Raw genomic sequence first — 12,941 nt, 5'->3', positions numbered from 1 at the left:
AAGAGAGAGCGCAGGCTTGGTAATCTCGGTGATGACTGGCCATCATACAGGCTATGCTAAGGGCTAGCCAAGGTGCAGCTGAAAATCTTGAGAATGCTTTGTTCCAGCCAAAATAAAGGAACAGATTTATAGTGTTTTAATAATGTATCACATCTCACACCAGTCTGCTTTCATAAAGAAGTGAGAGGCAATTATGTATAAAAAAATGCTGTGTCTTTGTGTTGTTTATTGGACTCCATTTTCAGATAGTGGAAAATGTGGGATTGCAGAGATATGGCATCTTGAAGCATTGCTGCTGTAGCGGTCTACTTTTATAGTCAAGAAATACAGAAAGGGTAAGTGGGAGCTCTGAAAGGTGGAGAAGATATAAAGAAAACATAAATGCTAGGTTGGCATTGCTCCATATGTTTCCTCTGGACAGGTATGGGGCACATACTGCATATATTCATATGCTCTAATCTTCTTGAACCCTCTTTAGCTGAGATCTCTCAGGTCACCACTTTTAATGTACTTAGGTGGTGAGTTCCGTTTTGCAGGTTTCTTCGTAATGTTGTGTGTGGTATGTGTTGTCTGAATGGAATGGACAGCATTTAAATTTATCTTTCTCATTCTTGCTGTCTGTTTTTCATCTGTATACTTTTCCATATAGAAATATGGAAATTGCAGCGTGTCGCAGAGGTACCAGCTGTAAATGATGAAGCCCAGGTACCAGAAGCAGCCTAGCTGCAGAGCGCTAATAGGTTAATTTACCATTCTAATCACGAGCTAATATTGCCCTGAAAAATCAGTACCCCATCTGTAGTGTATGCAGTGACTACATATTAAATTCCATCTGTCAATTAATATTACGCTTGTAGCCTTTTAACTGAAAGAATCCAGAATTATAGCAATACTTGACTTGGACTTCTCTGCGTGGCTGGAAGGTGACATTGCAAGAATGTTAAGTTTCTCACTATTCTCCTGTCTTGGGCTGGCCATAATTTTGCATGGATGCTAAAAGGCATTTCAGAACGATGAGTAGCTTCTGCACAGGTAATTGGGTAGGAGAAATGGCCTAGTGTTCTTAGAACAGAGCGAGATTAAATTCATAATAGCCCTTGTCATTCTGGGGACCCTGCTACGGTAGGCAGAGAGAATAAACAGCGGTAGTGGCACCCGCTCCTATGGCAAGTATTTTCAGCCTTGGGCTGTTTGACATTTTCATTGCAATGCCAGAGCCTTGGGTCTTCTTGTTTATGTAAGAATTTTCACTTCTGTTTTAACTGATGCAGAGGAAACCTTGGCAATTTGAATCCCAAAAATTTAGAAATCAGAAGGTGAAGTTCAAAATTATTCTTTGAAGCCATTCTCAGTGTATTTTTGGTATCTGACTTGTGATCTTTTTGAACTGTGGGGAAAAATTTTTTTGACTAGCTTTGATTTTATACTGCCTCCATTTCGGTGGCTTCTGTTACTGCATATTTTCTTTTAGTGAAAAAATAGCCAGAATTTATGTTTAAAATGTGGGTGTCAGTAAGTTGAATAGCCACAGAAAAGCTAAATGGCTCAGCAGGTTTAAATCATCATATTGATTCAGTTGCGTTTTTGCATTCAGGTACAAAAATTTAGCAACCCACATGGGAAAACTTCAAGCACACCCTTGTTAATAAGCCCACTGCTTGTTTGTAGGAGGACTAACTGAACCTTTAAGTACACGAGATTTTACATTGTCTGATGGAGCAGTGCTAACATGAAATGAAGAGGGTTTTACTGGGTGCAGTGGCATTGATTGCTGGTGATGTTTGAAATGAGTACTGGAATATAGATGTAGAAGAGAAAGCTTCTGCTATGCTGGTTTTTTATCTTTTGTTCCCTGCCATCGTGTCTGCTGGTACACTTCAAGCAGGTAGATGCTAGTGCAGAGCAGGCACCATCTCTGCTAACATTTGAAACGTCTCCTTATTTGGGACTAATGCCAGGACAAGGCGGTGGCTAAAACGCCGGGAAGAGATCTGTAACAACTTTTGCACAGTACTTCCCTTGCTAGAAGTTGAGGACTGAGGCTGGTGTAGACACAGCCTATCTAAGTACACACATTGCTCGATGACCTTTTCAACCCAGCAGGTTCAGATTGCAGAACTTTATGTGATGGAAGCTGAGATCACAGTTAATCATTATTGAGCTGGGCGTAGATGGAATCGTGAAACGCTGGTCCTGTCATTCTCTTGAAACAATGACTTCGTTAGCTGCCAGGAAGCTATTTGGCAGGTCCCCTCATGTGGGTTCCCTCAGAAAAAATGTTGGCTGGAGAGTGACCCCTCGCATGGGAAGCGTTTGAAGCTCAGCTTGCTAGAAGGCTGAGAGATTGCGGTGCTTACCCAGGTAGACCAAATGCCAAGAATTAATTAGTTTCATCCTATGCTACACGGCAGAAACACAAGAAGCGGCTCTGATCTTGCGATTGACTGTGCAGGTGGAGTCTTGCTCCGTGGTGAGGTTTCCCGTAATTAAAAAGCTTTAAATCAGAGGTCGGGGCTCTATTGTGAATAGATGAACCAAAACTCGCACGTACCAGATCTTGCAAGCTTCTTTATAAATGAACATTTAAAATACTTAAAATAAAAGAAGTCATGTGCTTTGTTGTTGAGACTTATTGGATTTTTCCTTAAGCTGGAAGGGGGGATTGTTTTGATTATTTTGCATTAGACAGTGCATGAGTGAAACCACACCTGATGCATATTTAAAGTAAATGCAAGAAGGATGACAATGTTTTTTCTCTATTGTACTTCTGTTTGTGACTTGCTGGAAACTGGGTTTATTTTATCATTTTAATATCCTCCTGGTTTTTGTTGCAATTGCGTTTCTCGGCACATTCCCGGGGGAGACTTTAGCTGCCAGTTTGAGAATTCTTTGTAAAAGCAATGCTCTTGCCTGCTGGGCAAACTGCTTCTGCTGCAAATATGAAATAGTGAATTCTTGGCATAATTCTAATCTAGTAATAGTGGATTGATCTTGGGAAAACAAGTTCCTCTGGCATTTCAGATTTCATGTTGGGCTACAAATGCATAGATGACTTTTATAATCCTATGCTATGTCAAGGAAGACATACTGGCTAGCTTACACTGAGATCGCTGGTCGTCTTCCATATTCTACCATGTTCCAAAGCAACCTAATTCTTTTAATAAAAAATTATGACATTGTAGTTTGTTTGAATGTTCCGGCATCTTATTGTCAATATTTTTTTTTCTGTCAGTTCTGCTTTTGAAAAGGATGCAGTCTTTTTACAGTTGAATTAATTTAAATACATTAGTCCTGATGCTTACAGGGATCTCCTTATGGAACGCTTGTGGTCAGCAGCTTGTGGTAAAGTGGAAGGACGTTATGGAGTAAGCTGCTCACAAGCAGGTCTCCCCTGTTCTTAGTCCACTCTTTTTCACCGGCAGTGTTGCCAGAAGGGTATTTTAGCAGGATGTTGCCCCTTACGGCCCCTTGCTCTATGTCTGTGCCCTTCAAGACTGTTGTGAGCACCAGCCCTGTGCCCGGCTTTCCTTCAAGGGAACAGGAGCTTTATGGCCGGATGGGGACCCAGTCATCATCTCTCCCTCCGTGTTCTCCTACTTGGAGAGCCTTGCTGTGCCATATGGGCCATAAGAACACTCGTCACCCTTCCTCAGATGATTTACCAAGCCCAAACAAGCTGTGTTTTCTTCTCAATATTCTTAGCTATCTCTGGCTTGACGCACGTAGAGTGTAACACAGCTACCTTCTCCTTTATTGTCCTCTTTCCTGAACAATTCATATTTGTCTACACCAGAATTCCAGTTATTTTTAATAGAGGAATAATATTGGGGTGGGTTTTTTATATTTCCGCTTGTCCGGGCTCTTTCCTGATGCTTTGCGTGTCCTTGAATTAAGGTTTAGATGTTTCAGTTGTCTCTCACTGTTGATGCACAGTTTCTTCTGCCAGACTTGGCATCGTCACGTCACTGACTGCATTGCCTACACAGCTATTGCTGGTTTTGCCCTGTCTGCTGTTCTACATGCTGGTTTTAATTGTCCATTGCCATGTTTTATGCTTTTTCTTTTGCATTTCTTAGTTTAAGTTTGGTCTCTGAATCACGTCAGGTGGGATACCAGAGAAGGCCAGGACTGGCCCAGGAACTCTTGTTTTCATGAATGTGTGTCTCTGTGATCAAGCATCCCTTATCGTAGTGCTTTCTGTTCATCTTTCTTGATCTTGCTGCAACATCTTTCCCCTTCCTTAAAAGCCAAACCTGAGGTGTTGCGTGCTGTATTGCTGAAGATCCCTTGCCTCAGCCCAGGTCTGTGCAGGTTTGGCTGAGCATGGAAGAGAAAAATAGTAAGAAAGCAAAGGTTTGTTAAGGGGTGTCCTCAAACTCTTCTTTTACTAAAACATACGCTGCATATGCCCTCTGCCAGTATCTGTGCTTGATCTCTGCATTGAATCCTTTTTTTTGTCTAGGTGGAAAAAATGGGGCATGGGAGAGAGGAAGAGTGATTGACACCAGATTAACGGAAATAAATGAAATTGTCAGCAAAAGACAGAGTTCTCTCTCTTGCCCATAATAAAATATTGCATGTCAAATTGATTGATTGATTTTTAGTTTTATTGGTTTATGTTTCACAAATAGATAGTTAGGGATAAACTAAATGTATTTTGACTTCTTTTTTGTTTTAGTGTTTTTATCTAGTTCAGATAAATAAATCGATTTTCTACACAGATGTATTTCCAATATAGCCAATAAAAAGTGACCAGGAAAGGGAATCTACTGTGAAGATAAAATTCATTACACGGTAGGAGTATAAATACTACTACAAGTTCTCTGAAATAAAAGAGAATGTAGTGCCTTTGGATGGAACTGTGCTTTATTTTATCTAATTTATGGCTCCTACCTATTACACAGCTGGAGTACGGGATCCTCTATTCCCAATTAGCTGATGGGTTTATTCTGAAACAAACGTCTGTGACCACCTGGCTACTGGATTGCCCAGATGGCTGGAGGTCCATTTTTGCTGCAACTGTCATGTTTCTGAAGGTCTACCCTCAAGTATTTTGCAAATTCAGTAAAGAGCACATTTAAAAATCAGAGTAAATATAACCCATTTATGGGGCACTGTATGACCTGAACAACCTGCCCGGAGTCCGGAGGATTTCTCCTTTTCTGTGTGCAGGGGAGGGGGTCTTTAAAATCTGAAAGATAATGATTAGTATTTCCTTATAAGTAGTACTATGAAGTTTTTCAAATGCCTGCTGCCTTCTGCATTTACATAGTTCTAGTATCTGAGCACATATACCTCTTAAATATTTTAAGTATCATTGGAGCCCAGAGGGTAGGTTGATGCTCCCATCTGTCTTGCAAGATGTAAAGTAATTTTCCCAAGGTGATGCAAATATCGCAGCAGTGATATACCCAGAAACAGAGCTCATTGCCATGGATTTCAGTCCATTTTCTTTAAAAAAGTCTCTCTGATCTTGACTTGTCTGATACAATCCAGTTTAGGGTGTTAAGGTTGTGATTATTCAGGGGCAGACCTTGACGTGGTCCGTATATACAGTGTAAATAGAGTTGTTCTGCTAAACAAAATGGTTCACTTCCATAGAACTCAAAACTGGAAGAAACGGGGACACCTTATTGCAGCCTTTCAGTACTTAAAGGGAGCCTCCAGGAAAGATGGGGACAATCTTTTTAGTAGGGCTAGCTGTGACAGGACAAGGACTAATGGTTTTAAACTAAACCAGGGCAGATTTAGACTGGATATAAGGAAGAAACTGGAATGAGTTGCCCAGGGAGGTAGAGGAGGCCCCATCCCTGGAAACATTCAAGGTCAGGTTGGATAGGGCTCTGAGCAACCTGACTGAGTTAAAGGTGTCCCTGCTCACTGCAGGGGGGTTGGACGAGATGACCTCTAAAGGTCCCTTCCAACCCAAAACATTCTGTGATTCTATGATTCTATGAAACCACTGGCTCCTTCCCCACTGCAAGCTGTACTGCGTGTCAGCTCTATGTGGGGCCCAATGACTTGGGCTTCACAAAAAGTTCTTCTGCCAGAGAGGATCCAGAGTTGATCTGAAAACCAAGAAATCGATAGTCTGCTCTGCTGCCATCCGCAGCCCTTCACTGTGGGGAGCAGTCACTCTGGCCACTTCCATCCTTGCTGCTTTCTAATCAGAGCTTGTCTGTCTGCGTCTCACATTAATTCACCAAATGCCTGTCTCTGACAGATTAACAGACCCTGAGTCCTCACCATCATTTCCCTGTAAAGGTTTTGTGTGTTGTGAGGCAGACCACCCTGCAGATAGACTTCAGGGCTGATGGACCAGACTGAGCTGCTAAAATCTGAACTGTTCCCTCCAGCTTTTTGAATACCAAAAGTTGCTGGCTCTTTCCTGTGCATCTTCAGTTTTTCAACATAATTTTAAAGATCTGGAGACCGGAGCTGAGCTTGTAATTCCATTTTTGCTCACGTTATTTTTCTGAAAGGAAAAAATGTACCAGGGGAGCATGCCATCCCTCCTCACCACGGCACGGTGCTAGGAGGTCAGGCACGCTTGCTCGTGCGCGCTCGCTGCTGGAGCCTGCTGACAGGCTCAGGCTCGTGGCACCCTGGATGCAGGCTTGCGTTTCGGAGGTATGGCCAGGACTTTTCACCAGTAATTCTCAGTTTTACATTTGTGTATTGTGTATTTATTATTTTTTTTCCCGGTGGTGGAGGAGCGCTATGTTTTGGTTTGTTCTTCTTTTCAAATGGGTTCACGTTGCAGTGATTCGGATCTCTATGTATAACCACGCCGTCCTCGTTATTCATTTCTCTGCCAGTCTCAGTTATCACCTGCAAATTCTGAAATGTTTATTTCCATCATTGATGATTTACACTCTGGAACAACACTCTAAATATTGTGATTTAATGGTGTTTTCCTGTTTACAGGTACTTTGGAGACCTGTCAGGTAGCCCAAACATTGATCCTATACCTTACTGAATGGCATAGCTGAGGGCGTCATTTAGGACACTGAAGGCAAAAGTAGTGGAGTTTGGGCAGATGAGAAGGGATCAGATCTCTTAAGTTCAGGCTATTTACATGTCTGGTTTGTTCCGGTTTGTTTCCAAGTATGTATTGAATGTGCCATTCTTTATGTCTGAAATAGCAGCGGAATAACCTAATGGTTACTAAGGTAATGAGAACCCACTGTTCCCTTACTGATTCATGTAAATAAAGTATGGAATTTAATTTCACTCTGTGTTACCTGAGGCAGCTCTGGCATCTGATAAAACAAATGATCTTCACATTCTTCTCTGCTTCCCTTCTGATTTTCATTGAAAGATTGAGATGTTTCTCTCTCTAAATAAATGAGGCTGCCCTGCAGATGGGGTGGTAGAAAGCAGCCTAAGAATTACATTCTTTGTCTTGCAGCGGCTTTTCCTCTGTGACACAAAACGTATTTGTCTTCCCGTTCAAGCGTTTCTATTTCATGCGATCGGGATTGAACATTTGACACCCATGAGTTCCTGTTTTTCTTTCTCTCTTGATACACAACTTACACATTTAGTATCTGTTGTGCTCTGTATTGCAGACACAGCATGGGTGGGAATCCCCGATTAATTTCTTAACTGCAGGAAGGTTCCTTTCTGACTGTGTATCAAAAAGCAACATGGTAAAAACACAAGTTTGCAAAGGCAGGACACCAGTAGGTGAGTGGGCAAGATACTTACCAGGTGAAATGATTCTTGACAAGAATTGTCACCAGCCTGGGGAGCGCAGGTGGCAAACAAGAAATCCGAAGGAGCTCTGACCGCCGTGCAACCAGGCAACACTACACCCCAGACCATCTTGACTTTGTAATGGAAAAAGAGAATCCGTATCAAGCTACTCAGCAGCTAATCAATCACCCGAGTCCACCAGGCTGGGCACGGAAGATTGTATCTCTTAGGTACGCGAGGAGGAAGAAGAAACAGCGGGGGCGTGGGGTGGAGTTGTGCTTGAAGTAAGGGCACCTTGTGACGCTGCGTTATGGGCCTGCAGAAGAGCGTTCCTGCTTTGTTATGCTATGAATTGTGAACAAATGAACACCGTAGCCATGTTAAAGTGATAGCAAGTCACGGGTCACTCGCAAATACAGGTTGCCCCAAGTAGGGTGTTTTAGCCTAATAGCTATTTGGATATCGAGCCTTTATATTCCAATAGCCTACCTGCTCCGACAAGTAGATCAGGGAGAAGAAATGGACAGCTGGCGTAACGTACAGACGCCTGAACCCAGAAACGAAATCGCAGCTGCTGGATCTAATTTTAAACATAGGTCTCGATCAGATCCCTCTAGATCCTGGTTGTCCTGCTACGGCAAAGCCATTAGTGGCAGTGGAGAGGCGTGAGGTTCAAGATACTGGTAAAAAGCTTTTGTGAGAAGGGGAGCCACCCTTGTTCCAGTTATGGTGTTTCCATTTTTCACAGTAAGTATTGGCAACTTACAGAAAATGTGAGTGGAAACAGTTTCTGGCTGGTACGTGACCTAACGCTGCTTACGCCGGCAGCTTTTCTGGGTTGTCTTCACGGGCAGTGGGACTCACTGTCCTGAAGGCACAAGGGTGGGCAGCGCTGTTTCAAATTAGGAAAACCATGTAACAGTGGGTTTTTTCCTAATATTTTAAAATAATATATATGGTTACGGTATCACTTACAAGATCATAATTTCGAGTTTTTACATCAGGTGTCAGGAACGCAGCTGGCATTAGCAGCGATCTGGAGTGCCATCTAGTGGCGCTCTGCAAATCTAACCTGATTTTTTTTTTTTTTTAGCAGGTACAAAAATAACCACAAGTAATATCGTACCAGTATAAAGCTTCATTTAGGATTCACAAGTTAGACATTTTATTCATTCAGGAGCTGGTTAAGTATTTTCAAGCATCTGTTTTGCTTTCAGAATGCTATTACCAAGTTGGGTTTTTTGTTTTAAAGTGAGATGATAGTGTTCTGCTTTATTATGACTATGATGCTAACGTTAAGGGCTATGGAAACATTTCCGGTACGTGTTCTCTTTAGGAAGTCAGGTAACCTACGGGAATTTGCAGTGGATGAGGAATCATGCAGCACATCGTGCCTCTGACGTGAAGGGTCCCCCTCTGCTAGACCCACTCTGTTAATCACATGATAGGTTTAGAAAGAATGGCTTTGCTGGTTTATATCTGCCTCAGGAAAGTGAAACGTCCAAGCTTTTTAAAGTTTGGTATTTTTTCTTAAGTAACAGGAAACTTGATGAAATAAGAATAAAGAATAAAAATATTTTTTGGTTTTATTACAAAACTTTAAAGTACAACCTGACTTTACCTTTACGGACCTTGGCCAGGCTAGAAAAGTTACTAAAATATAATTGTATTGTTCTGAAGACATTCTGGTTAAACTGGTGTAAATCTCCAGCACAGGCAGTCTAAATTAGTTAATGACCACATTCAAATATAAGTGCAGTGTGCACTTACCTGTCTTTTTTCATAAGGCAAAGTGGATAAAACAAAGATGTTTATTCTCAGACGGCATGTAAAATCTTTGTCGCAAAGCCTGGTAAATAGCATGAAAAGAGCTAATGAGAGAGGCAGGCAGAGCTGGAGTTGTGGAGCAGAGACCATAAGTGGCCAAGCAAGAGGTCTCATTTAATTTAAGCATGCCCCCTAATTTCCTTTCAACAGTGCTAACACAGCTAGCATTAGATTTGTCTTACATTTAAACTTTCAGCTTTCCTGCCTCCTACACAACCGAATGCTGTTCTTGCAGGCGCGACTCAAAGGCTTTGAAATGACAGCTGCCAAGGATGGTTTATTTCAAATCTTCTATCCCATGTTTGCTTATGTGTCCTTTCTAAGCAAGCATTTTTGTCTGTACCTCCCATCTGATGTTCTTGCTGTCAACAGGCAAGTTCAGAGGTACCAAAACTGCGAAAGGAAGACCAAAAAGCACGGAACGCGCTCTTAGCCGATATCCAGCAGGGAACTCGCTTAAGAAAAGTGACACAAATCAACGACCGCAGCGCACCACAGATTGAAAGTAAGTACGTGCTCCTGAGCAAGGTCCCTGGGTGCTGATACCTCAATTTTCAAATTTGAAGGGCATTTTTCAAGTTCAGCAAAGGTCTGCATCTTCATGTGGCTTTAGGGGACAGAGCAGGGAGAGTTTAATTTTCTGAACTTGCATCCTGCTCTGAGATCAACAGCTACTAACGCTTAATAGTAAGTGCATAACTGGGTACCAGTTTAACAGGCATTCCTTGTCCAGAAAAAAATGATGAATGATGAAATCCTTGAGTGTTTCTCAGTAAAATGATTGTTTAAGTGGGAATTGTTGGCTCTGGCAGAAGAATTGTTCTTTACTAGCTGAACAAAAAAATGCCAAAAAATTCTGGAAGCATAAATTTAATGTTGTCTAACACAACTTCTTGTTGGTGTCATTATTGATGTGAGATTAAAAAGCACCAGAGGGTGCTGTGCTCTGAGATACGGGTCAGAGAGTAATGGTAGTTTACCGTATTAACAGGAACTGTCCTTGCTGAGCTTGCTTAAAGGGGGAAAAGTCTGGTCTTGGCTATGTTTGTTGGTGCCAAGTCTTAGTGGTCTGAGGGCAGGATGGAATGTGTTTCTGATACAACCTGGGTTTTTTGGTTCTTTTTAACAGAACCCAAAGGAACTAACAGAGATGGAGGTAATCCAGCCATTAGTAAAGGCAGCTCTCAGCAGCCGCTGGGAGGCTTGTTTGCTGGTGGCTTTCCTGTTCTCAGACCAGCAGGCCAGAGGGACGTGCCGGGTAAGGGCTTCATTTGGATGAAAGAATAGCTGGGGGGAACTGTGATTTGGGATAAAAGCAAGTTGTGGTTAGCTTTAATGATTGATTTTTATTGGTTTTTTTTCTGAACCCTTAGTTCATCACGTGACCATGGAGGGCTCAATTAATAATGTGCGTGAAATCAGGTTCCTTATTCCTTAAAATGTAAATAATAAGCTATCTCCACACTGGGTCAGAAAGACATTGAATAGGTGGCACTGAGTTTTAATGGAGGCTTTTTACATTGGGTTAATGAAAACTTAATTGTACCTCAAACAGAGTATTTAAATCTGTGCTTATCAACTTCAGCACAAATGGCAAAGAAGTCATATTTCCTTCCCTCCATTAGTGTGTATTTCTACGGGATTACAGGCCTGTGTGTTACTTTAAAGATTCATACTTAAGGTTTTTTCCCCTCTGGATTTTATAAAGTACAGCTCTGATCCAGCAAGGTAATCGATTGACCTGAGAAAGAAGGGGTTATTGTTGCTTCACAAAGACAGGAGGAAGGTGTTTGTGGGAGCCCTGCCTCTGCTTTTGCCTCGAGAAGTGCCAGCATCAGTGAGGGGTGACTTTTAGAGCCACAGCAATGACCCCTGGCGCCGTGGGGCAGCTGGTGCCTGCTCAGGCAGCACCGAGGGAAGCAGGCATTTGCAGGGAAATTTGGGAAAGAGAGAACTCGGCTCTACCTGCATGCCGTGAAAAGCTGAAATCAGGACTCAACAGTCTTGGCGACTATGAAGCAGGTATTCTTTATTACAGCGCTGGACGCACAGGGGATCACTCCTCCTAATGTGCGTGCTGTAAAGGGTTAGTGACACAGTTTTTATGCAAGTCAAATATGCATATGTAAATAAAATATGCATATTCATTACATTCCCCCAAACTAATTTACCTAAGTTCACCGTCTATTCCCACATGCCTAGCTCAGTCCATTGGGGGCTTCAGAGACATCTGGTGGTCGTTTACCTCACCCACCGTTCTTCTTCACCGTGTCCTTTTGGCGAACTTTTAGCTTTTCACCTCCTTATTTTGCTGTCAGAGTAACACAGCCTGCGCCAGCCGGGGCTTTATCCTTGAGCCATCCTCCTATTTACTTCCTTATCTCATGGCTCTTGTTTTGGCTACCCTCAGAAAGCATTAGAAGCTTCTCTTCCCGTACATATCCAACACAGTCAGCTATAAAGATAAGCAGTCAGCTATGAATCCTGCCTCTTTCTTTAATCACGTATCTTGTTAAGCAAATTCAGCATGTTCAAGACATTCCATTCCCTTCAACCTGCAGGGGATTTTTGTTCTTTTTTTTCCTGGAAGGCAAGCCCGAGATGCACAGCGCTGCTTGTGACTGGGCTCCCTCACACAGCCTCAGCTGCAGTAGCTGCTTGGAGTTGTTCTTAAAACTATGACCACGCCTATCGGACAATGTGAATATAGAATGAGATGCCTTTTTTGACACCTTGCCTTGTGAAATCCTTGACATTCACTCAGGAAAATACATTTTATAAGGTCAGGAGTCTTTGGGCATTTGCTGTCGAAAAGGAAACACCTGTACCTGTACGTTCCAGGAAGCCTTTAAGGCACTACTTTTAAGAACCTGGCTTTTATCCATAGGATTGAAATTTACATAACGTTTGTCTGAATTTTTTAATCTTAAGCAAGTACTTGACTTTAAGGGTGGAAGTTGATGCGTGTCAATCGACTCGTGCTCTTTGAGGCCTTTTCACTCGGGCTCCCGACTCCCGCGAGCAGCCGGCTCACCCACCCTCGTCCCGCGGGCTGTCCTAGGCAGGCGAGGCCGCTGTGAGGGACCCCAGGCCTCTGCAGGAAAGCGCCTTCCCCTTAAACGATTTCATTTTGTGGAAACTGAGGACCAGGGAGGGGAGCAGGGTCTCTCGGCGGGCCGTCACGTAACTACGCAGAGTCCCCGGTGCCCGCTGGAAGACGGCGCCTCCCGAGCCCCGTTACACCGGGGGCAACCCGCTGGGTACGAGCTGTTTCGGGCAGCCGCAGGGAGGGGAAGATGCGGAGCCCGCTCTTGGCACTGTTCTGTCTGACGAGCGGGAGCGAAAGCCTGGCGTGTACCGTGCGATGCCTGTTTTTCAGGTGGGCGGCCCGGGCAGCTTCCTGCAGTCCGAGCGGC

At 43.1% G+C, this 12,941-nt stretch overlaps 1 protein-coding gene across 1 annotated transcript in view; it reads left to right on the top strand.

The window, feature by feature from the left end:
• Window positions 1-9,002: 9,002 nt before the first annotated feature.
• The window catches only part of WIPF3 (WAS/WASL interacting protein family member 3), a 7,834-nt gene continuing 3,895 nt past the window's right edge, over window positions 9,003-12,941 (top strand). The window contains exons 1-3 of the mRNA XM_035894059.1: window positions 9,003-9,017; window positions 9,898-10,030; window positions 10,655-10,783. Coding sequence (XP_035749952.1) covers window positions 9,003-9,017; window positions 9,898-10,030; window positions 10,655-10,783 — 277 coding nt within the window. The remainder of the gene's footprint in view (window positions 9,018-9,897; window positions 10,031-10,654; window positions 10,784-12,941) is intronic.

The sequence above is a fragment of the Egretta garzetta genome, unplaced genomic scaffold (assembly GCF_000687185.1).
Source record: "Egretta garzetta isolate BGI_Z169 unplaced genomic scaffold, ASM68718v1 scaffold94, whole genome shotgun sequence".
In the NCBI taxonomy this organism is placed as follows: Eukaryota; Metazoa; Chordata; class Aves; order Pelecaniformes; family Ardeidae; genus Egretta; species Egretta garzetta.
The sequence above is the reverse complement of the archived record's forward strand: the minus strand, read 5'-3'. Positions and strand labels throughout refer to the sequence as shown.